The sequence below is a fragment of the Rana temporaria genome, chromosome 6 (assembly GCF_905171775.1).
Source record: "Rana temporaria chromosome 6, aRanTem1.1, whole genome shotgun sequence".
NCBI classification, from domain to species: domain Eukaryota; kingdom Metazoa; phylum Chordata; class Amphibia; order Anura; family Ranidae; genus Rana; species Rana temporaria.
The window spans coordinates 177,661,826-177,689,604 of NC_053494.1; the positions used below are offsets into that span (position 1 = coordinate 177,661,826).

General features: G+C 43.0%; 1 protein-coding gene across 1 annotated transcript in view; it reads left to right on the forward strand.

Annotated features, from left to right (window-relative positions):
* The window catches only part of IFIH1 (interferon induced with helicase C domain 1), a 92,656-nt gene that overhangs the window by 60,339 nt on the left and 4,538 nt on the right, over positions 1 to 27,779 (forward strand). Inside the window, exons 10-16 of the mRNA XM_040357856.1 lie at positions 4,513 to 4,636; positions 7,706 to 7,930; positions 11,467 to 11,723; positions 14,974 to 15,123; positions 19,721 to 19,882; positions 24,671 to 24,861; positions 27,365 to 27,458. Of these exons, the coding sequence (XP_040213790.1) occupies positions 4,513 to 4,636; positions 7,706 to 7,930; positions 11,467 to 11,723; positions 14,974 to 15,123; positions 19,721 to 19,882; positions 24,671 to 24,861; positions 27,365 to 27,458 (1,203 nt within the window). The remainder of the gene's footprint in view (positions 1 to 4,512; positions 4,637 to 7,705; positions 7,931 to 11,466; positions 11,724 to 14,973; positions 15,124 to 19,720; positions 19,883 to 24,670; positions 24,862 to 27,364; positions 27,459 to 27,779) is intronic.

Genomic DNA, 27,779 nt, shown 5'->3' on the forward strand with positions numbered 1-27,779 from the left:
AAATTGATGGTATGCACTGAACATGTTTGATACAACTATGTATGGTTATACGTCTGTCTATTAAATTGAAGAAAATACATAAAAAAATTAATTACCTATTTTCTGGTCACGTGATCATGCTACTCTGGCTACCCTATGTCAGTGAATGGCTGCTGTAGGGAAGAAGAGGGAGCGCCAACAATGGCTGGGCCTTGGGAGCCCATGACCGACTTCACAGCTCCCAAAATTCCTAGCTGTTGTCAAGTGCTCCATGAGTCAGAGCTGCAGGAACCTGTGACCGGACCAGATTGAAAATAGGTAAGTATAAAAGATCTTTTTTTATATAGAGCCAAGATAGGTAGAAAGGGGGGAAGAGAGCATGAAGTGGTTCTTCATGGGAAGATTGTCAACTAGTCAGTTCTGATTTTCTTTACTGATTGCGATTTCCCCAGAAATAAAGCCAGCCTCAGGAATGCAAAATTGCTCAGCCCCAGTGAATAAACATGCATGCCCAGGTGACATAAACATGCAGGAACCATGGAGTGTCTTTGGGGTGCCTTAGCAAAATGCCTTACTATTGCCCAAAAATTGTATGCAAGCCAGCGGGTGGATGAAGGCTGCCTTTTAGTTACACAAAGCCAGAGATTTTCATTGTGCATCATTACAACCTTCTATCTGCCGGCTTCCCAACAACCAATGACATTGTCGGTAGATCAGGAGGATGTTGGGCGACTGCACAGCATCTTTGTTTGCCCCTCCCCTGCCCCTTTCCATCAGCACTGGGGGAGAAACTGGGGGAGAAACTGAGGGAGAGGGGAAACTCTGAGATACTGGTCAGTATCAGTGTGCAATGGTACATTTGCTTTGTAGAAAATAAATCACCATCTAATGTTGGGTGTCCTAGGCTTGTGAATGTTGCTGCGTTACGTAAAACGATTAGTTTAGATTTTTTATTTCGGAACAGTAAAGGGGAAAAGTGAACCATTTGGTCGGACATTAAAGGCAATGGGACTACAATAGTTGAATAAAAAAATGTATATTTTTATTTGTGGACGAAAAAGTTTAAAAAACAACAATTATACATAGACAACGATATTATTGTCGCGCCAATGCACTCCCTAATAGGCGGTGGTATAGCTAGGGGTGAGTCAATCCTTGGACCAAAAAAGGATTGTGTATACAAAGGAAAGGATGGTAAGGAGGTGGTATAATCCTGGTTTGAATATCAAGGGAATATTGAAAATCGTTCAAACCAAGACAACGATGGGAACATAAATAATTAAAAATTACAAATTAAAAATTAAAATTAGTCCAAATAAAAAGTCCATGTGTCCTGGGTGAAAACCTCAGGATTGTTGAAGATCTGAAAATCAACACTAGAAAGGCTGCTAGCTGTAGAGCAGAAGTTACTCTGAGAGTGGGAACAGAAAAGACAAACAGAGCAGCGCCAATCTGAGTGTAGTATTAAAAGTAACAGACTTTAATCACAAGATATATACACTCACTAGAAAGTGGTTGTAAATGGACACATCATGGATAAGCATCATGGATGAGCAGCGCTGTCCCATTGTATAGGAGTCCAGGGTGGCTCAGTTGCAACGAGATCCTGTCAGGCTCGGCGGCGGCGGTGGGTTCCAGTGTCCCAGGCTTGATGTGGAGGGCGCAGGAGAGACTCGTCGGCTGGACGTCACTGGATCAGGTGGTAGCTGCTGTTGGGCAGTTGATGATAGCGTCATCACCAACTGCCCAACAGCAGCTACCACCTGATCTAGTGACGTCCAGCCGACGAGTCTCTCCTGCGGCCTCCACATCAAACCCGGGACACCGGAACCCACTGGCGTCGCCGAGCCTGACAGGATCGCGTTGCAACTGAGCCACCCTGGACTCCTATACAATCGGACAGCGCTGCTCATCCATGATGCTTATCCATGATGTGCCCATTTACAACCACTTTCTAGTGAGTGTATATATCTTGTGATTAAAGTCTGTTACTTTTAATAGTACACTCAGATTGGCGCTGCTCTGTTTGTCTTTTCTATTATACATAGACAGCATCATCTAAAAACTGTTCATATATGTAGAAAACATGGCCAGCAATGGCCTAATACTTGGAGTGTGTGGTTAATGTAGATCAGGCATGTCCAAAGTCCGGCCCGCGGGCCAATCGCGGCCCGCGGCCCGGTTGTGAACAGCCCACCTGGTTATCTAAACATATATATATTTTTTGGCCCCTGACGATCTCCCAGCGCCGGGGCCACAAATAGATATATAGGCTGGCTGCCTTGGAAGGGACAGGGACTGAGGCGGAACGAGTGCCGTGCATACAGGAGGAGTATTTCTCGTTTACACGGCAGCCTCTGTAATAGGAAGTCCCGTCTGCCATTGGACGACTGTTCTGTCCATCAAAGGAGGTGGGACTTTCTATTAAAGAGGCCGCTGTGTAAACAGGAGATTCTCCTGTAGGTAATCTTTAGCGCTTGTCCTGCCCCCTCCCTGTACCCTCCAAGGCGGCACTGATGGCAATGGTGGGTGCTGCATACTTGGCAATGGTGGGTGCTGCAAACCTGGCAATGGCGGGTGCTGCATTCCTGGCAATTGGGGGTCTGCAGATGGGCACTGAGCCTTATTATGCTTCACAGTTCTTTATTTTTAAAACTTCCCTCTTAAAGTGAAGGTGTGTGTTATACGCCAATAAGTACGTATATCCAAATAACAAGCCTGAGCTCATCTCTTTACCCACACACAGCCACAAAGGCAAGATAATTCTTGTTGGGCAGTGTATTAGTACTCGAACGAACACACTTAGACCAAATTTTAATGGTTCAAAGAATGTCGGGCAAAATGGTTGGCCCTCACGCATGTTCACTTCATCAAATCTGGCCCTCTTTGAAAAAAGTTTGGACACCCCTGATTTATAGATGATATCAGGTAAGTGAGTCCCTGTGTGTTTTGCTGTTCCGCTTCCTCAGTTTTCCTAAGTGTTTTACATTTTAGAATGGGGTGCCTTGAATGACAAAAAGGTTGAGAAACACTGATCTGAGTTATACAGTGGGCTAGATTCAGATAGAGATACGACGGCGTATCTCCTGATACGCCGTCATATCTCTGAGTTCCGTACGTCGTATCTATGCGGCTGATTCATAGAATCAGGTTCCGCATAGATCTCCCTAAGATCCGACAGGTGTAAGTGACCGTCGGATCTTAGGCTGCAATTCCAGGCTGGCCGCTAGGTGGCATTTAGTTTTTTTGAGGATTTCCGCCGATTCAGAAACGAACGACCGCCCGGCACATTTTTTTTACGTTGTTTGCGTTCGGCTTTTTCCGGCGTATAGTTACCCCTGCTATATGCGGCGTATCCTATGTTAAGTATGGCCGACGTTCCCGGGTTGAATTTAGATTTTTTTACGTCGTTTGCGTAAGTCATTCGCGAATACGGATGGACGTAATTTACGTTCACGTCGAAACCAATGACGTCCTAGCGACATAATTTGGAGCAATACTCGCTGGGAAATTTACCGGACGGCGCATGCGCAGTTCGTTCGGCGCGGGGACGCGCCTGATTTAAATGTTACACACCCCCTAGCCGCGGAATTTGAATTCCGCCGGGGGATTTACGATACGATCCGCCGGCGCCGGCGCAACTTTAGAGGCAAGTGCTTTCTGAATAAAACACTTACCTCAAAAACTTGCGCCGGCGGATCGTAAATCAGATAGGTTACGCGGATCTAAAGATCCGCTAACCTATCTGAATATAGCCCAGTATGTTCAGCTTCAGTCTGTGATGCCGCGTACACACGACCGTTTTTCATAATGAAAAAAATGCCATTTTTTAAACTGGTCATTAAAAACGATTGTGTGTAGGCTCCAGAGCATTTTACTCGATGTGAAAAATGGCCATAAAAATTTAGAACATGCTCAAATTTTTCTCGTCGTTTTTCACATCGTGAAAAACGGTCGTGTGTAGCCTTTAATGACGGGAAAAAAACACGCAAGCTATGAGACGGGAGCACTCGTTCTGGTAAAACTAGCATTTGTAATGGTGATAGCACACTCGTCACGCTGTAACAGACTGATAAGCACAAAGACTTAAAAACGCAAATCATCTCTCACCAAAATTTACTAACACGAAATCAGCAAAAGCAGCCCAAAGGGTGGCGCCATCCAAATGGAACTTCCCCTTTATAGTGCCGTCGTACGTGTTGTACGTCACTACGCTTTGCTCGAGTATTACTTTTTTCACGATCGTGTGTATGCAAGGCAGGCTTGACAAGAATCACGTTGAGAAAAACTTAGTTTTTTACATGGCATTAAAAACGGTCGTGTGTACGGAGCATGAGACAAAACTCCTTGTTGGAGTTCTCCCTTCTCCTTCCTGCACATGTTGCCAAAGTTAAATCTTCAAAGCTTATGGAGGACTTAGGAGGATGAGCCCAAAATATACAGAACAATCAACAGCTTAATGAGAGAATAAATATGGTAGGAATGGGGTCATTGTCACTGCCTCCAGTATTTTTACATTGACATTTTTTACAGAATCCTTTTGGAGATAAACTCAAAGAGATGATGGGGAAGATTGAAAGTTTTGGAGATTTAGCTTCAACATCTGAACATGGATCGCAGTCCTATGAACAATGGGTAATTCAGAAAGAGAAATTAGGTAACCCTAATATATTAATAATAACAACAACAACAGTAGCATATAGAATAATTAATATCTGTAACACTCAGATGTTATGATACTCTGTTACTTAAAGTGGTTGTAAACCTCAGACATGAAATATATACAAAGCATTTCCCTCTATAGTGTATACTTGTCTCAATTTAGAGCACATTGTGTCATTTCTGTCTGCTGCTTCATTCCTCTGCTATCAGCATGAATCACTTCTGGCAAGTTTTTCTTGACGCCAACAGAACAAAGGGGACATGGGAGGGATTCTCAGCACACAGCCTGCGATTGGCAGACTCAGCTCTGTCCCTGTGTGCCCTGCAAAAGGGGTGTGTCCCTTCCCTCCAATCAGCTATTAGAGCTCTCCTCTGTGAGCTCTGCAGTGTGTAATGTCAGCTCGTGTTCTGTTTTGTGAAAGCTCAGATAAGCTGTATCAATTATGGACTTTGAATGGATGTAGAGAAGAGAAGACTGCAGATATACAGGTATAACTTATGTAGGAGGATTTGATTAATTCCTGTGTATCACCTGAGGCCAGTCACATCACTGGGTATATGAAAGAGTTTACAACCACTTTAATGTTGCCTGTATGGTGGTATTCTAGGAATATGTATGCTAGATTATTCTCAAACACACACACACTGGGAGCTCCTTGTTGTCTCTTACAGAGGGGTCACCAGGGAAGTTGTGCAGCTCTGAGTCATATGACATAACTGAAATTGTCCATCAGCACACCTAAGATTTGCAGAGAAAATGTGATAGTATGACATATAACCCTAAGGGCCCTTTTACACGGGGCGGATCAGTAATGATCCGCCCCGTGAACCTCTGTATGCTCAGCGGGATCCCTTCCTTTGATCCCCGCTGAACCGGCGGATGACAGGGTGGTCCTTGCACACTGTGCAGGGACCGCCCTGTCTTTTCTCCGCTCTCTCCTATGGGGGGATCGGATGAACACGGACCGTATGTCCGTGTTCATTCGATCGGATCCGCAGACGGATGGAAAAATAGGGTTTTCTTCCGTCTGCGAAATCGAAGCATTGCGGAGGTGGACAAGATCGGGTGTCAGCGGCCCCGCATTGCAAAGGTTAAACATTCATTCAGGTTTAGGGGACCAAGAACAGCAGTTTTACTTACCCAACTCTCTGCTCCCCCAGAAGCTGGTGCTCTCCTTATCTCCCCTACACTCTGGCAATGGACTATGTTTTGGCATCCTCATGTCCAGTGCAGGGCTATGAGCTCTACATTGGTCTTGATGACATAAGAGGACTAGGGACCACAGGAGCAAAAGAGAGAAAAAACTGCAGGGACCAGTCTTAGCCCTCATTCAGACGAGGCGGACTCCGTTGCTATGGAGTGCGCCAGCTCAGCGGGAGATCTCTCCGCTGATCTCCGCTGAGCTGGTGGATGACAAGTCTCTCTCTGCTCACTGAACGGGGAGGGGCTTGTCCAGCGCCGCTGTCTCCTATGGAGAGATCTGATGAAAATGGACAGACTTCATGACTTAAAGTGTTACTAGACTCACAACAGTAAAAATCAGTCTGTATATGCAGTAAAGCATGCTTGTTATGCACACTGTGGAACCTAAGGGGTTTATCCTCAGAATTGTGTAAAAAGGCTGTTTGCTCCTGTCTTCTCTGATCCTCCCCTTTTTCCACTGCTCACAATCCGTCTCCTGATAGAACCAAGCTTTGGAGGCACTCTGCACATGCTCAGTTTGGTGTGGGTACATGTGATCAGCACAGGGCCAATAAGCCCTGTCCAGACAGAGGGTGAGGACAGTCAGAGGAGAATTAAAACTCCTCCTACAAGCTTTAACCAGACACTGATATAAGTCATAAGACTGCTATATACTGCAGATGAGAAAGGGTATTTAGCAGTTTATATTTACTAGAATAATTGCATTTCTGTGTACTGTAGGAGACCAGATATAGTGAATGCAGGGTTTTGGGTTTAGTAACACTTTTTATAGTATTTAATATTATTCATGACTTCTCTGATCCGCTCCTTCTCCCACTGTCCCCAATCCATCTGCTGGTAATAGAGAGCCTTTGGAGTCAGGCTGCACATGTTCAGTTTGGTTTGTATTGCTAGAGTTTTTTTTTTTTCTCTTGGGAGAGTGCATGTGATCAGTACAGGGCCAATGAGCACTCTCCAGACAGAGGGTTAGAGGTCCTGCAGCCTCATAGGACATTCAGAGTAGAATTAAAACTCATGTTACAAGATTAACCAGACCCTGATAGAAGTCATTGGACTGCTATATACTGATGATGAGAAAAGGTATTTAGCAGTTTATATTTACATATTTATATATCAGGGAACAGACGATCAATGACACTGCCACTGTGAAGAACGGGGAAGGTGTGTTTACACACACCTCTCCCCGTTCTTCAGCTCCAGGGACCGATCGCGGGACTCCGGCGGCGATCGGTCCGCGGGTGCCGCGGTCACAGAGCTTCGGCTGGGCATTTAGCAATCACGTACAGGTACGTGATTGTGCCCAGCCGTCCTTAAGTGGTTAAGCATTGCATATCATTTATTGCTACACTATTTATTACTGAATTGCCTTGGTTCACATTGATGCTACTTTGAAATCGTGCTACTTCACTTGAAGTAGTGCGATTTCAAAGTAGCAAGGTCAGCGCGATTTCAGGTGCTATTTGATAGACATATGTATGGCTTCATACACAGATTTCTATTGAAGTCGCACCCGAAATCGACAAAAGTAGTGCAGAAACTAATTTTGCAAATTGGTGCGCTGCCGAAAAATCGGTGTCGCAGCGATTGGAACAGTGCCATTGCCTCCAATAGGCTGCAACTTGTCATGAGATCTGATCTCTCAAATTGCCTGACAAATCGCTCCAATGTGAACCTAGGCTGAGTTGTGCTTGAAAGCAACCAAATATCAGCTTTCATTCTACTCTGCTCAGATCAGGGGAGAGTCAGTTTCTGGTTTGAAGGCCTGCATTATTCCACTTACCATTTATCATCATTGTCCTTGTTGAATAAACCAACAAATATACAAACATAACCATTTTTTCCTGTTAATGTCGTCTATAGCTGTCAAAGAAGGCAATCGCATCCAACATGTGTGTGCCGAGCATTTGAAGAAGTATAACGATGCTCTGCAGATCAGTGACACCATCCGCATGAATGACGCACTAAGTCATCTGGAGAAGTTCTACGATGAAGAAAAGAAAAAGATCTTGCGCGTGCAGGAGAATGATGAAGGAATTTCTCCAGAGATTGACGAGACCGATAAATATCTCCTTGAATTATTTTCCAGTAAGCACATCATTCTCTACTACAGGGTAGACGTGTGCACTGCCGAAAAATTCTTTCATATTCGTTTTCGTTTCATTCGTTTTTTAGCTTTTTTCAAAAATTCGGAATTCGAAAATTTTCAAACTCTGAATTTTCGCATTTTTTAATTTCCGAATTTTCAAATCTTCACATTCTAAATTTTAAAATTTACGATTTTCGAATTTACGATCTTTGATTTCCAAATTTTAGAATTTTCTAATTTCTGTTTTTTGAATTATCGAATTTCCATTTTTTGAATTTCCCAAATTCTCTAATTCCAAATTTTCTAATTTCCGAACTTTCAAATTTCGGAAATTTGGAAAATTTGGGAAATTCTGAATTTTCTAATTCGTTAATACGAAAATCTGGAAATGTAACAATTCGGAAATTCGGAATTAACAAATTTGTCAAAATTCATTAAAAAACGAATTCGGAACTAAATGAACTGTACATGTCTACTACAGGGGTCTCCAAACTTTCTAAACAAAGGGACAGTTAAGGCCCCTTTTAGACGTGTGGACCGTATGTCCGCATTTTCATCCATCCGTTGCGGATGAAAACGGGACATACATTGGTCCCTATGTAATTGCGGGTGTCAGCGGATGACCATCTGCTGACACCCGTAATCAACCGCCTCCGCAAAGCTCCGCTTTTTCGGACGGAAGAAAATCCTATTTTTCTTCCGTCTGGCGTATCGGATCGGATGAACACGGACATACGGTCCGTGTTCATCCGATCCCCCATTGTCAGCCGACGGCTCAGCGGGGATTTTACGGAGGATCCCCGCTGAGCAAAGCGGACACACGGAGGCGGATCATTACTGATCCGCCCATGTGAAAGGGCCCTTACTCTGAAGAGAAAGCCACTCCAGGTGAGCACATTAGCCATCAATCCACAGCACAGCACAGCTCATCTGCAGATACACAATCAAAAGAAATCTGGAATTCACTGCAACACTTCACCTTTATTGATCCTTCATGCAAAAGACATCACAGACAGTGCAGGGTACAGAAATAGTTGACGCGTTTTATGCAGAGACTAGCACTTACTCATAAACACATAGGGGCAGATCCACAAAAGAATTACGCCGGCGTATCTATTGATATGCCACGTAATTTAAAATTTCCCGCGTCGTATCTTTGTTTTGTATCTACAAAACAAGATACGACTGCATCTCGGATCGTAGATGCATTTTTCGCGGCATTTCCATCAAATTCCGCGTTGAGTATGCAAATTAGCTAGTTACGGCGATCCACGAACATACGTCCGGCCGGCGCATTTTTTTACATCGTTTGCGTTCGACTTTTTCCGGCGTATAGTTACCCCTGCTATTATGAGGCATACTCAATGTTAAGTATGGCCGTCGTTCCCGCATCGAATTTTGAATTTTTTACGTTGTTTGCGTAAGTCGTTCGCGAATAGGGATTTGCGTAGAATGACGTCACCGTCGGAAGCATTGGCTTGTTCCGGTTTATTTTCGAGCATGCGCACTGGGATACCCCCACGGACGGCGCATGTGTCGTCCAAAAAAAAAGTTGTTTACGTCGGGTCACGACGTATTTACATAAAACACGCCCCCATTACATCCATTTGAATTCCGCGCCCTTACGCCGCCAAAGATACACTACGTCGCAGTAACTTACGGTGCAAATTCTTTGAGGATTAGAAGAAAAAAAGTTACGGCGGCGTAGTGTATCTTAGATACGCTACGCCCGGCGGATATATGCGCCGATCTTCATGGATCTGCCCCATAGTACTCATGACGCACCAACTTTTGCTTTACCCCACACTGTCTGTGATGTCTTTTGCATAAAGGAACAATAAAGGTGAAGTGTTGCGAATTCCAAGACAGTTTTTTTTTTTTTTGGCGAGGGGTTTCCCTTCAAGATCCTCAGCACACAAGCCGCACCTCAAGTCGGAACATCATGATCCGATTTGGGTATTCAAATCAATGGGCTCCCATAGGGAACCATTAATTTTGAATAAAGGCAGAGAAACGTTGCTAAATGTGCATTAACGCCAATGCAAAAAGCTACGAAAAGCATGTTTTTACAGCCGCTTTTTCCTGTCGCTTTGCAGCTCGTATTTTATAACGCCTGTGTGCATGAGGCCTAAAGCACAAACATTATGCAAGCACTGAAAAGTACTTAACTCCTTGATTACCCCAAGATGTTAACCCCCTTGCCATCCAGTGTCATTAGTACAGTGACAGTGTATAGTATTATCACTGATCACTATATTAGTGTCACTGATGATGTCAGTGTCAGTCAGTCAGTGCACTTCCCAGCCAGTGTTAATTAGTGTCAGATTGACTGCCACACTATCAAAGTCACTGATCAACGCAATTACAAGTATAAAAAAACAAATTCTACTATAATTACCATAGTTTGTAGATGCTATAACTTTCACACAAACCAATCAATATTCACTTTATGGGATTTTTGTTTACCAAAGACGTATGAGAATACATTTTGGACTAAATTTATAAAGACATTTTATTTTTTTATTTTATTCAATGTTTTATAGCAGAACGTAAAAACAAAGAATTGAATGTATTTATTTTGGGATGGAGACTCCACTTTAAATTAGCATAGAGTACCTGTCACCACCTATTACTGTCACAAGGGATGTTTACATTCCTTGTGACAGCAATAAAAGTGATCAAATATTTTTTTTTTTAAAAACACAATTTTATATTACAAAAATAAATAAAATAAGTAAGGAACAATAATAATTTTAAATAATTTTAAATTACCCCCATCCCCGCGAGCTCGCACAGCAAAAAAAAACGCATACGGAAGTTGCGCCCGCATATTTAAACGGTGTTCAGATCACACATGTGAGGTATTGCCACGATCGTCAGAGCGAGAGCAATAATTCTAGCCATAGACCTCCTCTGCAACTCTAACTTGGTAACCGTAAAGAAAAATTAAAGCGTCGCCTATGGAGATTTTTAGGTACCGTAGTTTGTCGCCATTCCACGAGTGCTTGCAATTATAAAGCGTGACATGTTTGGTATCTATTTACTCGGCGTAACTTCATCTTTCACATTATAACTAACTTTACTTATAGCTAACTTTACTTTTTCATTTTTTTTAAATGAATGAAAGTGTTTTTTTCCCAAAAAGTTGCGTTTAAAACACTGCTGCACAGATACCGTGTGACATAAAATATTGCAACAATCGCCATTTTATTCTCTAGATTCTCTTCTAAAAAATATATATAATGTTTGGGGGTTCTAAGTAATTTTCTAGCAAAAAATACGAATTTTAACTTGTAAACACCAAATGTCAGAAATAGGCGTAGTCATGACAGGGTTGAACATCTAAGCAAATGTTTCAAAATATAAGTCCTTACTGAAAAGATGATTTACCTAAACTTATTTCTATTACACATCTAAAACAACATGAAAGGCTATACATTCTCATTTAGTCTTAGAATTCTACATAGTATTGCAGTATAATAAATGTTTTATATTATTTTAACTAATTTAATTTATTTTCTTGTTATATCTTCAGGTGAAAAGGAACAACTAAACAGTCTAGCTCAAAATGAAGATTATGAAAATGAGAAACTTGTTAAGCTCAGAAGAGCAATAATGGAGGAATTCACCCACAATGACAAAGCCAGAGGGATCGTCTTCACAAAGACACGTCAAAGCGCTGTCGCCCTGTGTCAATGGATTAGCGACAATGAGAAATTCAAGGAAGAGGGCATCCGTGCACATTTCCTGATTGGGGCGGGGAGCAACAGTGATTTCACATCAATGACGCAGGTACAGGCACATTTGAGGAGACCAATTGTTACCCCAGCTCCACTGCCAATATAGAAGTCCACAAACTGTGATCTAGGTGCTCTAGCCAGGACGTTCAGGCCCCACAGATAAGATACTTAAAACAGGAAGGCTGGCAACTCGAATTCTTTTGAATAAAAGTACCTTATTGGTTACATGGGTCCACGGGTACAGGCTATATGCTGACGCGTTTCGGCTAAGGAGCCTTCATCAAAAAATCTGTAAGGTGAACTTACACTGTACCCCGCCCCCCCCCGGTCCCGCTGCACTGGAGTCAGGCGATCCCCCACTGTTAGCCCCTTCACTGGTCGGGGGATTTTGAAATCCTCCTGGATTTCTCTCCTCTCCTCCAGATAGTGGCTATTCTTCTGTGCTATAAATGTTAACTGCCGTCTTGACTACACAGAAATGTTGTGTCGCATTCTGTATATAGGTGGAGGAGACCTGTCAATAAACTGCTCTCTGTTCACAGAATGCAATGCATTTTGGGATTGAAGTAAGAATGGCGGAGAGATCTGGAGCGGTCGGGTGGGCAGTGAAACTTTTCTGTGTAACGGAGGCTGTAGTTCACTACAGTGCTAGAAGACAGCCACTGTGGATGGTATCCAGTGGCTGAGAGGAGGCACACACCGTAGGATTTTTACCAGACGAGGAACCCTGAAAGAAATAGGATAGACATTATTACATAACTAATTATAACTAAATTATGTTAAACTTCAGCTTTAAAGCGGGGGTTCACCCTGTTAAAAAAAAAAAAATTACATTCGGCATCGTAGCGCGAGCTACGGTATGCCGGTCTTACATTTTTTATCCCCGTACTCACTGTGTACGGCGTACTCACTGTGCTATCGATGATTGAAGAATCCGGGGAATGGGCGTTCCTATGGTGAGAGAAGGTGATTGACGGCCGGCCCTGGCACGTCACGCTTCTCCGGAAATAGCCGAAATAGGCTTGGCTATTCACGGCGCCTGCGCATAGCCTGTGCGCAGGCGCCGTGAATAGCCGAGACCTACTCCGGCTGTCTTCGGGGAGCGTGACGTGCCAGAGCCGGCCGTCAATCATCCTCCCTCTCCATAGGCACGCCCATTCCCCGCGGGAGTCGGATTCTTCAATCATCGATAGCACAGTGAGTACGGGGATTAAAAATTTGAGACCGGCATACCGTAGCTCGCGCTACGATGCCGAATGTAATGGTCTAATGATGTGAAGGAGGGTGAACCACCGCTTTAAAGACGAATGCCAGGTATGGTATATTTTGCGTACTAAAAAAGAGAAAAGAAAGAACGGAGGGCGCACCGAGCTAGTGTGATACTGATAAGAATTTTAATAAAATTGTTAAAATAAATCATTGTACTCACAAGTGGAGTTTAAAATCAGGCCTTAAAAGACAATACAGCAGAAGTCTAACACCATCGACAAAATACGATAATCACTTCAATCTATGACCGTTGTTAGGGCTGACGCGTTTCGGGGGCGTACCCCTTTCCTCAGAGCTTGGTGGTCTGCAGTGTACAGTGTACAGTGACACTGCAGATCACCAAGCTCTGAGATTGAAGTGATTATCGTATTTTGTCGATGGTGTTGGACTTCTGCTGTATTGTCTTTTAAGGCCTGATTTTAAACTCCACTTGTGAGTACAATGATTTATTTTAAAAATTTTATTAAAATTCTTATCAGTATCACACTAGGTCGTTGCGCCCTCCGTTCTTTCTTTTCTCTTTTTTAGTCTCATGAATTCCCACGATTCTGAGGAGGGCTGCAAGACTCGGGAAGATACCTTTTAAATTGAACTTTACCATCTCTTAATATCTTCCAAAAATACCGGAGCGCAGGAAATTGTCTTTGTTTGATATTTTGCGTACTTACATTGGTCCATCTTGGATCAAAGTTACAATGTACAGGTATATACCATACCTGGCTGATGCCCCTGAAACCTGGAGTTGACTTTAATAGACACCACTACTCCAGTGTTCCTCACTAGCTTCCAGGTCCCATGCCAAGTGGTTGGCCTGATGCATTGCAAACATAAGACGTTGCTCACTCAGCAGGGGTGCCATTCAAAGAATGCTTTGCATTTTCTGAATGAATGCAAAACATTCTCTGGGTGAGGTGGAGAGGAGGGGTGGTGAAAACATGCTCTTCCTGTCATCCAGTTAGTAGTCTTTGAATGGAACCTGAGCTTGTGTTTAGAATTCTCCATGGCAGCAAGATCATTGAAGTAGCGGTATTTACTTCAGTGATTTCCAGCTTCCAGAGTCATTGGCCAGGTATAGTATATACCAGTGGCGGCTGGTGCTCATCATTTTTGGGGGGGCGCAAACAAACGAAAAAAACAAACAAACATCAATTGCAGCCTCACTGTGCCCATCAATTGCTGCCACTGTGCCCATCAAACGCAGCCACTGTGCCATAAAATTGTCGCCACTGTGCCATGCCATCAAATGCAGCCACTGTGCCATCAATTGTCGCCACTGTGCCATGCCATTGTCGCCACTGTGCCCATCAATTGCCGCCACTGTGCCATGCCAAACACAGCCATTGTGCCATCAATTGTCGCAACTGTGCCATGCCAAACGCAGCCACTGTGCCATGCCATTGTTGCCACCGTGCCCATCAATTGTCGCCACTGTGCCATGCCATTGTCGCCACTGTGCCCATCAATTGTCACCACTGTGCCATGCCAAACGCAGCCACTGTGCCCATCAATTGTCGCCACTGTGCCATGCCATTGTCGCCACTGTGACCATCAATTGCCGCCAGTTTGCCGCTGGCTCTGATAGACACTTCCAAAGCCAACCAGCTGCCGTTATTCAGATGGCCGGCGCTCACCAGGGGGCCGGCCATGCAATGCATGAATCTATGTATTGTTTTTTTAGTGGCGGTGCAGGAGCGAGAGGGGGTGGCGCTCCTGCACCCTCTATGGCCGCACCGCCACCACCACTGGACTATATACATACTGTAGTTAAACTAGACCAATGTAACTATGTATAAAAATTTAACACCTTAAAATATCCAATTGAAAACATTATGTTATATCTGTTCAATAAGTGCAAAATTGTGTTGTTCCTGTCAAAAATTTCTGTGCCTCTGCTGCAGTGTTACAGGTTAGCAGTGTGGACTACAGAACACTTCTTCTCTATGTTATGGGAGTTCTTCTTTAAAAATTGCTAAAACATTTAGGATGACAGACTGTGAAGTTGTAATAAAAATGTCACAATTATCTCATTTTAGAATGAACAAAAGACAGTGATCCATAATTTTAGTACTGGAAAAATTAACCTACTTATCGCAACTAGTGTGGCTGAAGAAGGTCTCGATATCACAGAGTGCAACATCGTTATCATGTATGGTCGGATAACCAATGAAATTAATATGATGCAGGTATGTTTATTTACATTGGACCCATATATGGCATGTGCCATTTGGTAATAAACTCTGCTTTATTGGTTGACAAGTGGGCAGGTTGGTATTATAATAGGAGAGGTAACTGTCAGCGCAGATACAAAGTGCATGTATAAGTATTGCTATGGCGATTAGTCCATTAGAAATAATAGCCACTTAAGGACCGGACCAATATGCTGCTAAAAGACCCAAGGTGTTTTTACAATTTGGCACTGCGCTGCTTTAACTGGTAATTGCGCGGTCATGCAATATTGTACCAAAACGAAACTTGCGTCCTTTTCTTCCCACAAATAGAGCTTTCTTTTAATGGTATTTGATTGCCTCTGCGATTTTTATTTTTTGCGGTATAAACGGAAAAAGACCGTAAATTTTGAAAAAAAATGAAAAAAATATCGAATAAACTAAATTTTAGTCAAACATTTAGACCAAAATGTATTCAGCCACATGTCTTTAGTAAAAAAAATCGCAATAAGCATATATTTATTGGTTTTCGCAAAAATTATAGCGTCTACAAACTAGGGTACATTTTCTGGAATTTACACAGCTTTTATTTTATGACTGCCTATTTCATTTCTTGAGGTGCTAAAATGGCAGGGCAGTACAAAACCCCCCCAAATGACCCCATTTTGAAAAGTAGACACCCCAAGGAAACTGCTGAGAGGCATGTTGAGTCCATTGAATATTTTTTTTTTTTTGTCCCAAGTGATTGAATAATGACAAAAAAAAATAACATTTACAAAAAGTTGTCACCAAATGATTTATTGCTCACACATGCCATGGTTATATGTGGAATTGCACCCCAAAATACATTCTGCTGCTTCTTCTGAGTACGGGGATACCACATGTTTGGGACTTTTTGGGAGCCTAGCCGCGTACCGGACCCCGAAAACCAATCACCACCTTCAGCATTTCTAAGGGCGCAAATTTTTGATTTCACTCCTCACTACCTATCACAGTTTCGAAGGCCATAAAATGCCAAAATAGCACAAAAAACCCCAAATGACCCCATTTTAGAAAGTAGACACCCCAAGCTATTTGCTGAGAGGCATGTCGAGTCCATGGAATATTTAATATTTTGACACAAGTTGCGGGAATATGACAAACTGAATTTTTTTTGCACAAAGTTGTCACTAAATTATATATTTCTCACACATGTCATGGTTATATGTAGAATTGCACCCCAAAATACATTCTGCTGCTTCTCCTGAGTACGGGGATACCACATGTGTGGGACTTTTTGGGAGCCTAGCCGCGTACGGGACCCCAAAAACCAATCACCGCCTTCAAGATTTCTAAGGGCATACATTTTTGATTTCACTCCTCACTACCTATCACAGTTTTGAAGGCCATAAAATGCCAAGATGGCACACAACCTCCCCAAATGACCCCATTTTGGAAAGAATACACCCCAAACTATTTGCTGAGAGGCATGTTGAGTCCATGGAATATTACATTTTTTTGCCCCAAGTGATTGAATAATGACCAAAAAAAATAATTGACAAAACGTTGTCACTAAATGATATATTTCTCACACATGCCATGGTTATATGTGAAATTGCACCCCAAAATACATTCTGCTGCATCTCCTGAGTACGGGGAGCTTAGCCGAGTACGGGACCCCGAAAAACAATCACCACCTTCAAGATTTCTAAGGACATACATTTTTGATTTCACTCACACAAATCTTGAAGGCGGTGATTGGTTTTTGGGGTCCCGTACGCGGCTAGGCTCCCAAAAAGTCCCACACATGTGGTATTCCCATACTCAGGAGAAGCAGCAGAATGTATTTTGGGGTGCAATTCCACATATAACCATGGCATGTGTGAGAAATATATCATTTAGTGACAACGTTTTGTAATTTTTTTTTTTGGTCATTATTCAATCACTTGGGGCAAAAAAAAATAATATTCCATGGACTCAACATGCCTCTCAGCAAATAGCTTGGGGTGTCTTCTTTCCAAAATGGGGTCATTTGGGGTTTTTTTGTGCTATTTTGGCATTTTATGGCAATAGGGGGTGAAAGGGTTAACTCTAGGGGCAATCAGGGGTTAAAACCTTTATTAGAAAATGTATGGGGGTACCTAACGCTATAAAAACCTAGCGGGCGAACCTCAAAAAATAACTAGCTACCTAGCGGCACTAATACAGCGATCAGAAAAACAATCGCTTAGTGACGCTGGTAATAGGGGGTAAAAGGGTTAACTCTAGGGGCAATCAGGGATTAAAACCTTTATTAGAAAATGTATGGGGGTACCTAACGCTATAAAAACCTGGCTGGCGAACCTCAAAAAATAACTAGCTACCTAGCGGCACTAGCGACACTAGTACACACGAGGAGACATGTCCGATGAAAACGGTCCGCGGACCATTTTCATCGGACATGTCTCCTGGGAGCTTTTGGTCTGATGTGTGTACACACCATGCGGCGCTCCGGAAGTGGATAGTAACAGGCAGTTCAATGGTTAAAAATACAGGTGATGTGGCTGTTCAATGGCGGCTGCTGTCCTCAGAGAGCTGACTCTGTGGTAAACAAAAGAAGGGTAGAAAAGGAAGCGCCACAAGAAGGTAAGGAAAGAAGGCTCATCTGTAACATCCGGTAGTCATCGTCCCGGATCCATGGGCTGCTTAGAAGTGAAGATAGTCCTGTGGCCACCAGGATGAGACCTGGTCCAGCCTCATGGGTCACGTGACAGGTCACGTGATTATTTCCAGGGAACACTTCCGGGAGGAGGGTCAGACAGGGAGAACAAAGACTGGTTGGGCTACGCGCTCAGAGCCACTGCTCCTTCTATTGGCAATAGAAGGAGCAGTGGCTCTGAGCGTGTAGCCTGAAGACAGGAGCGCGAGCCTGAAGACTCCACACATTCTGCTATTTTCACTTCTAAGCAGCCCATGGATCCAGGACGAGGAATACAGTATGTTACAGATGAGCCTTCTTTCCTTACCTTCTTGTGGCGCTTCCTTTCTCTACCCCTCTTTAGGTTGGTATTATGCTTTTATACTTTATGCACCAGACCTGTCCCCTTGTCTGCAACACGAAGACACAGCCTGGAATCATTAACAGTAGCTTTAAACAACAGGTCAGGTTTGCAGGGTGCGGCCCCTTCCTACAGGGGCACACTTTCTCGTAATGTACCTCACACCCTAAGGGTGGTTTCGAGCTCATACACATGAATTGTATGGTTTTTTTTTGGCCTGTCAAAGTACGTTGAGGGCCTACTGAAAATGGGCAAAGCAACAGGCATTAAGATGCCAAAAAACAAAATGCGCGTAGCAAAGAGGGAGCATACACTATATTACCAAAAGTATTAGGACACCTGCCTTTTCATCCACATGAACTTTAATGGCATCCCAGTCTTAGTCCGTAGGGTTCAATATTGCGCTGGCCCACCCTTTTCAACTATAACAGCTTCAACTCTTCTGGGAAGGCTGTCCACAAGGTTTAGGAGTATGTCTATGGGAATGTTTGACCATTCTTCCAGAAGCCCATTTGTGAAGTCGAGCACTGATTTTGGACGAGAAGGTCTGGCTCGCAGTCTTCGCTCTAATTCATCCCAAATGTGTTCTATCGGGTTGAGGTCAGGCCAGTCAAGTTCCTGTACCCCAAACTCGCTCGTCTATGTCTTTATGGACCATATTTTTGTGCAACATCGTTTATCATTTATATTTATTTGCTGTTGTAACACACCTGGGTGGGCTCTGTTTGCATTCTCTGCATCCGGATTCCACACTATTTTGAAGCCTATTAGAGCCCCTGGCTCTAATTAGGTGCTTAAAAAAAAACCCGGCCATTGTAATTCATGCGTCTGGCATCCTGAAAGGGGCTGGACACATGAATAGAAGGTGGCCGCAGCGGCCATGGATAGATCTAAATAGATCTAAATCTATCCATTGCATATAGGGGGTGGTCTGGAGAGAGGAGGCAGCGCCCGGATGCCCCTAATGGACGGGCTGCTCCTGCTCTGGGTGATCAGTGTACATTCCAGGATTTGACAAACATTGTAGTGGAGTCCTGAATGGGAGTGGTTTGATCAGATGATGTACTTGCAGGGCTCCAATGAGTAAAGCTGCAAGGTCTGCATCCTTTTCAAAATGATTAACCCTGAAATTATTGTTGCAGAAGATACCTAAAAACTGACTTGTATCTTAGTTTAGACTTCTAAGATACAAGTCTAAGATACAAGACTTCTGTCCAATCACAAAAGCAGGAAATTATATTTCTGGAGCCGTTTTATACACTGTGTACGGAACACCTCCAGATGGCCATATTGCATTAAATTTGAAAGATTTTTTTTAACGCTGCAGATTGAAAAGAAAGGATATTTTTAATAACATTAAATTACAATATGGCTTGTTTCGTAATCATATATGCTGTATATTTTTTATTTGCTATACCTTTTTCCCCACTAACAAAATACATTATGCATTGATCAGAATTTTCGGATGAGTGTTATTATGGATACTGTTTTGGAAATCTACTAGTATTTGGCTATATTTAGTCTCTTTAAAGAGAAGTGGACGTGTTTTTTACAGCTTTATCATACTGTGGCTTTTTTTTTTGCTTTATCACCACTAGGCTCGTGGACGAGCCAGAGCAGAGTCCAGTAAGTTTGTACTGGTTGCTTCCAGTTCATCAGGAGCTGCTGAAAATGACAGCGTCAATGAATACAGGGAAACCATGATGTACAAAGCCATCCAAAATGTACAGCAGATGTCCCCTGAAGTGTTTGCAGAAAAGGTAATTTACTTATTTTTCAATTTTTCTTTACTATGCATATAGCTGATTTATTGACAGAAACCAGGGCTGAGTTAAAGTGGATGTAAACCCACTCTCATCCTTTCTAAACTACTGCCATAGTGCTGATCTATAAGGATATAGATGTCTCCTGCATGTATCCTTACCCAGGGCCGCTGATAGAAATCATGGGGCCCTGTACAGCCTACCTGACGGGGCCCCCCCTTCAGCCCCACCCTCAACCCTATCAATGGCACCGCCTCCTCCCTACACCGCACCTTGAAACAAAGTGTAGGAACAGGCTGGATGATGTACATGTATGTGATCCAGCCTGTCCATGCCACCCTGCCAAAGGGTGGGCGGCAAGCAGTTTGGGGGTGGGTTCACACGACGGGTCTGATAGGGCCCGCCTGTCCATTTTATAGGCGGACCAGATCTGACCCTCTATTCATTACTATAGAGCGATGGATCTAAATGGACTTATGTTAATTTACACCCACCTACCTCCAATCTGATTCTCTAAACAAAAAGGAAAGGGATTTGTAACCCGCTGTCTAGCAGATCGGATTGGAGGGCAGTTGGGTATAAATGGACAGTCGATTTGTTTACACCAGCTACCCTTAAAGCAGAGCAGGCTGTGTCTGTGTTTGATCTGCAAAAGAAAGACACCAATGTCTACGGCGCATGTGCCATAGACAACGGCGCGCAGGCGCATTGAGCGTGCCGTTACTAGCGGTGATCATGCCGTAAGTGGCGGCACCAGCGTGCATGAGCGGGAGTGACGTCATTGTGTCTCCGGCCAGTCACAGCGTCGGAGCCATGATATGCAGAAGTGAATCGTGCAGAGATGGCGGCGACGGAGGAGGTGAACGAGCACCGCTGCAGGGGCTTCGATCTCAGGTAAGTACTTAATAATGAGCTAGTATGCTATGCCTTGCAGGTTGTTTAAAAAGAAAAAATAACTAAATAATAGGATTTACTTCCTCTTTAAGATCATCAGCATCTATAACACACTGCCTGTGTGTTATAGATGGTGATATATTCTTATAATACCAATAACCACTATTAGGTGAAATAGCCAATACAATTAAATCCTATGTGAATGAATCCTCGATAAGCTGCTGCTTTTAAATTGCCTGTGTATATGTTTTTTTTTTGCCTAATGAATCCCCACAAAATTAACTTGATTATACTAGATACATCATCAAAATTATAAAAATCATATATCCATTAACAAAAATGTTCCAATTACCTGTGAAATTAGTGTAAAATAATACATAAAATAATAAGCAAATCTGAGTGAGTGAAAAATTTATATAGCGCAACACATGCGAACTGAATCGCCTCTGGGCGCTTTGTCCATTCCGTGGGTGTAACCCTTTGACCTCAGAAGAGATGGGTTTTTATTTTTCTCCTGAAGGTCAAGTGGTCCAACTCCAATTGGATGGTGGCTGGAAGAGCGTTCCACAGTCGTGGTCCCTGGACTGCAAACCTTCGATCTCCTTTGGACTTGTATCTGGCTTTGGGTATCTGGACAGGGTTTTGATTGGTGGATCGCAGAACGCGATTGGGGTTATGAGCTTTTATTTTTTCGCATAAATATTGGGGGGCGTTTCCCTGAATACACTTATGCATTAGGCAGAGTGCCTTGAAGGAGATTCTGTCTTTTACCGGCAACCAATGAAGGGATCTCAGTGAAGGTGAGATTGATTCCCATGGTTTTTTGCCGGTCACTAATCGAGCGGCCGTATTTTGAGGTAGAGGGCATTTGCATAGTCAAGTCTGGAATTGATAATTGTTCCCACCACTACTGCAATGTCTTCTTTTGGGATAAAGGGGGTGAGTCTACGTAGTAGGCGCAGCAGATGGTGCGATCCGCTGACTACTGACCCTATTTGTGCATCCATAGTCATGTTGGTGTCAAAGATGACTCAGAGACTTTTGACTTTGGAGCTAGGGGTGATAGTTTTACCCAGAATGGGTGGGGGTGTCCATGTTGTCGTTGGATGATTTTTCCGGTTGGCTTGAAACAGGAGAAGTTCTGTTTTTGAACCGTTGAGTTTAAGATAACTCTTTGTCATCCAATTTTCTATCAGAGTGAGGCATTTCTCTAGTCCGAGAGAATGATCCTGTTTGTTGCATATGCGAAAATACAATTGTGTGTCATCCGCATAAGAATGATAGAGTAACTTCTGGTTGCTGATGATTTCAAAGAGAGGGCAGAGATAAATATTGAACAGAACAGGCGAGAGAGGGGATCCCTGAGGGACTCCGCATGATACCGTCCGTTTTTTTAGAAGTGAAAGGCCCCAGTTTCACTGTTTGTGAAATCTAATTTATATATGAGTCCGTGTCCTTTTATCTCCATACATTGACAATTTTGAATAAATCGTGCAATTTTCCAAAGTGCCAGGTGCAGACAAACATGCTCCCCCTTCTGTGTCAGCACTAACCCACCTCCAGGCACTCCTGTGCTGAAGCAGCCACAAATTCCAGATTCCCCTCTGCTTCGGGAATTTGTCAGCTGCCTGATACCTCAGCCGCGCACCTCACAACCTCTCTCTCGCCATTTCTCACTAAGGGGAGCAAGATCACTCCGCCAAGGAAGGAAATGGACAGCAGCAGGCTGGCACCCGGGACTGTAAGCAGCAGAGCGGGTGCGGAATTCACTGCACATGCGCCCGAAACAGAAAAAAAGTCCCTCCACTTCCAGTCTCCCACCACCACATAATCAGAGAGGGGCCCGAAAAATAGCCACAATACACCCCCCCCCCCTAAGCTAGCGGGAGTGGCTAAGCAGGGGTGTAATTTAGAAGAAACATTTTTTTTTTTTACTTCTGCACTGTCAGTGAGGCTGTCCGGGCCCCCCTAAACGCGGGACCCAGTACGCCAGGGCCGGTTGTACTGGCCTATCAGCGGCCCTGTCCTTACCTGTCAAATGTTTCCCCTCTATCTGTTATAAGAACTGAAAAACTGCAGATTCTGTGGGTGGATCTGTTGTCTGGAGCTCGGTGGGTGGAGTCGTGATGTCAGTATACTCCCCGCCCACCTCTATACTCCCCTTGTCAACATGCATTTTCTCTTGTGTATTCCTTACACTAAATTCTGCTATGATCACTAACATCCAGTCAAAATCCAGAAAAGTAACCACATGACTTCAGGGTTTCATTCCTGGCTTCCCTCTGAAAAACTGACTGATTGTCATGTTATTCCTTCAGAATTTTCTGCATTACACATTTAAAGGGTCACCTGTATCCTGTCTACACTCCATACCTAGGACATGTCTAAATAAGTTGTATTCCTGTCCTCCATGTCCGTATCAGGTCAGTGACTAGGTATTGAAGCCAGGACCGGGATGATGGCAGATTTGGGCCCTTTAAAAGCTCTGGTGGCTCCCTTATTTCCATTCTCACAGGTTATCTTAAAATTTCCCAGAAGGGTGTATAATTGACGGGCCATAGTTTTATATAAAATGGGTATTAACCCCCCCTCACGGTATTCCCGGTCTGGCTCAGGTAAGATTTTTATACCAAGAGCGGTATCCCCGAGCCAGACTCAGGCTCACCTCGCTGCAGCCAGAGACAAAGTTACTTGCCTTGTCCCTGCGATGTCCTCGCTCGACTCACACAGTGTCCCTGTGTACCGCCGATCTCCATTTCCTGTGATGTTACGATGCACGGGGGCGGAGAACGGTGCCAAATTCAAAAAAGTAAACAAACACATTACATACAGTATACTGTAATCTTATAGATTACAGTACTGTATGTAAAAAATACACACCCCCCTTGTCCCTAGTGGTCTGCCCAGTGCCCTACATGTCATTTTATATAATAAAAACTGTTCTTTCTGCCTGCAAACTGTAGATTGTCCATAGCAACCAAAAGTGTCCCTTTATGTCAAAAGTGGTTTTAGAGCAGCTAGAAAACAGCGATAATAAATTATAATCACTTGCAGAATTGTGCGATAGCGATTTGTGGGGAAATTCGTCATAAAAAAATAAAAGTAATGACAGCGACAATTCTGCAACTGAGCAAATTTCAGTGATTTTGAGTTGATTACATTATTGAATAATTTTTATTATAATTACATTAATATTTGTTATAATTATTTATTATATTATAATTTATAATTTTGTTTTTCAAACTTTTTCATACCCGAGATGTCTACTAGACTCTTGTTTGGTCAGATTTAAGTGAGTTATTCCTTAGGCCTCGTACAGACGATCCGCGGATCAGTTCCAGCAGATAGATCCGGTCGTGTGTACGTCCGAGCGGACATTTCCCGGCGGATAAAAATCCAGCCGACGGATTCCCAGCGGATAAAAATTTCTTAGCATGCTAAGAAATCTATCCGCTGGAATCCAGTCCAGCGGACTGATCCGGTCGTCTGTACAGACTCACCGGATCAGTCCGTCCGCTCCCCTTCCTCGCATGCGTCGTAATGATTCGACACATGCGTGGAAGTATTTACCTTCCAGCGTCGCGCACCTCGCCGTGGCGCCGGCGCGTCACGTCACTGCGGATGTATTCCGCGCGGATTTCGATCTGATGGTGTGTACAGCCATCAGATCCAAATCCGCCAGAGGATTTATCCGCTGGAAACGGTCCAGCGGACCGTTTCCAGCGGATATCCTCTCGTGTGTACGGGGCCTAAGAATTACAGGCCTTCAATATAAAACGCCAAATTTCCTTGCAAAATAATGGTACCACTTTCAGCACCTAAAATCTTAAATAATCATACCGCCAGGGAGGTTAAAGACTATTTGACTGAAATGCTTTTTTTTTTTTACAGATTCTGGAACTCCAGTATCAAAATATTGTTGAGAAGAGAGTGAAGAAAGTTAAAAACATGCGTAAGGGTTGTCAGCAGAACCCCAACATGGTGACCTTCCTGTGCAGAAAATGCCAGAAGCCCGTCTTTTCTGGCAGTGATATTCATGTGATAGAAAACATGCACCATGTCATTCCTGACTCAAAATTTAAGTAAGTGTCCCAATTTTTCTTTTTATTGTTGAAATTTTGTTTTCAATTGATAACTCCATGTTGTTTATTATTTAGGCACTTTAAAGCCCTAAGCACACATTAAAAGAGTGCAAAATGTACACTTTTTATAAGTTACACAAGCTTGGTTCCAGACACCTTTGACTGCTGGCCCAGCCACAATAAAATACAATAAAGCAGGGAATCCAATTATCTATGGACCATGCTTAAAAACCTTAATGGTGTATACATTTAAAAAAATGTTATTTGTCCTTTGCATGTAAATGTGTTCAGTGCAAATGGTGCAAAATCAAATGTTCTCTGTCATTTAAATGCTTTAATTTGTAAAATGCGACATTACGGCAACTACTGTATTTATTGGCGTATAACACTCACTTTTTTACCCTGAAAATAGAGGGTAAACTGTGCCTGCGTGTTATATGCAGGGGGCTGTGGAATTTTTTTTTCCTGAAACTTTCCTCTTAAAGTTAGGGTGCGTGTTATACGCCGATAAATACGGTAGATGGCCCTGAGGAGCGTATGTATTTTGCCTATGATAGTCAGCGCCATCTAGTGGCTGCAAATGCAGTATGCATAAAGTAAATCCAGTTAAAGTAGTATTCCAATCAAATACTATTTATTCATAAACCTGCTCACACCCCCATTCTAAGCCCTTTTTAAATATACCCTGTAGTGTAAAGGAAAGGTAGCTATTCTGAAGGTCACATGATCATTCCCACGGCTTCAGTAAACAGAAGAGACCGCCGATAACGTCTGCAGAGCCTGGGCAATGACTGCACCTATTACCTGAAACCCAGGTATTTTTTGCACTTATTAACCTCTTCAACTCCAGAAGGTTTACCCCCCCCCCCCTTCATGACCAGGTAATTTTTTGTTAATACGGCATTGCGTTATTTTAAGTGACAATTGCGTGGTCGTGTGACGCCGTACACAATTTGATGTCCTCTTTTTCAAACCCCCCCCTAAATTTAGCTTTCTTTTGGTGGTATTTGATCATCACTGTGTTTTTTTTTGTTTTTGTTTTTTTTGCGCTATAAAACAAAAAAGAGCGACAATTTTGGAAAAAATAAATACAATTTTTTTACTTTCTGATATAAAACACATCCAAAAAAAAAGTAAGAAAATCAAATTTCTTCTTCAATTTAGGCCAATATGTATTCTGCTACATATTTTTTGAAAAAAAAAATCCCAGTAAGAGTATATTGATTGGTTTGCGCAAAAGTTATAGCGTCTACAAACTATAGGATATTTTTATGGATTTTTTTTTTTACTAGTAATTGTGGCTATCAGCAACTTATAGCAGGACTGTGACATTGTGGCGGACAAATCGGACACTTAGTGACCCTTTTGTGGGTACCAGTGACACCAATACAGTGATCAGTGCTAAATACAATGCACTGTAACTATACTAATGACACTGGCAGGAAAGAGGTTAACATCAGGGGCAATCAAAGGGTTAAATGTGTACCTGGGAGTGCTTTCTAACTGTGTGTGTGTGTGGGGGGGGGGTGCTTGTACTGCAAAACAGAGATCTGAGTTCCTGCTTAGCAGAAACACAAAATCTCTGTCTTCTCCTGTCACAGAATAGCGACCTGCCTTGCTTACATAGGCACAGCACCGTTCTGTTTGCATCTGGAACGATCGATCGGCGAACATCGCCAGACCTGCTGATTGCCTCCCGCTGTGTCCAATCACAGCAGGAGCTGGTCGGTGGTGGAGCACGTGCACCCCAGACCAAGGAATCTAAATCATGTACAGCCTACAGGTACTTGATTTCACCCTGAAGGGCCGCACCACCGCAGTATATATGTATGGGATGTTCCGGAAGCAGTTAAACAAATACAGTAAAACCTTGGTTTGAGAGTAACTTGGTTTAGGAGTGTTTTGCAAGACTAGCAACATTTTTTAATAAATTTTGACTTGATATACAAGTGATGTCTTGATATACAAGTAGCATCATGTCAAAACTGAGTATAAAAGCCTCTAAGTGTAGCAATATGGTTACATTTAATAAAGGTACAACATTTGGCAACATATTGCTACACTTCGAGGCGCCTCTCTTTTTTATACTCTGTAGCTCCTGCTGGATTTTGCTTCTAATCCCCTTGTGGAGGCTTCCATTTGTGGACGGACATTTTATGGTTACACATCTTTTTATATGAACTATAGACTGAAGGACCTATAAATAAATGGCTGTGGAATGAATCATTTGAGTTTCCATTATTTCTTATGGGGAAATTTGCTTTTTATATACAAGTGCTTTGGATTCCAAGCATGTTTCTGGGAATTATGCTCGCAATCCAAGGTTTTACTGTATTACAAAACACTTTCAATGATTTATTAAAAAGGGGCAAAAGGGAGCGGAAATGAGAAGTTTGTTTTTAGGGCTTAGATCCGCTTTAGCCTCCGAACGCTAACCTACCTCGTAACGTGGATTCTTAAACCTTAATAATACTTAATAACTGTTATTATGTGTGTCTTCTAGGAAGCTGTTCAAAAAAGGGGAAAATAAAACGCTTCAAGAAAAATTAGCTGATTACCAAACAAATGGTGAAATAATCTGCAAAGACTGTGGACGGGTAAGTTCTTCTGAAAGGAGTTGTGTCTTAAAGTGGACTTTCACCCTAAAAACACATAGGCCCAGATTCACATAGAACTGCGGCGGTGTAACGTATCGTAGATATGTTACACCGCCGCAAGTTTTCATCGCAAGTGCCTGATTCACCAAGCACTTGCATGAAAACTTATGCCGGCGGCCTCCTACTGCGCATGCTCCGTTTTGAAATTCCCGCCGTGCTTTGCGTGAAGTGACGTCATTTTTTCGAACGGCGACGTGCATAGCGTACTTTCGTATTCCCGGACGTCTTACGCAAGAACAAAATATTTTTAAATTTCGACGC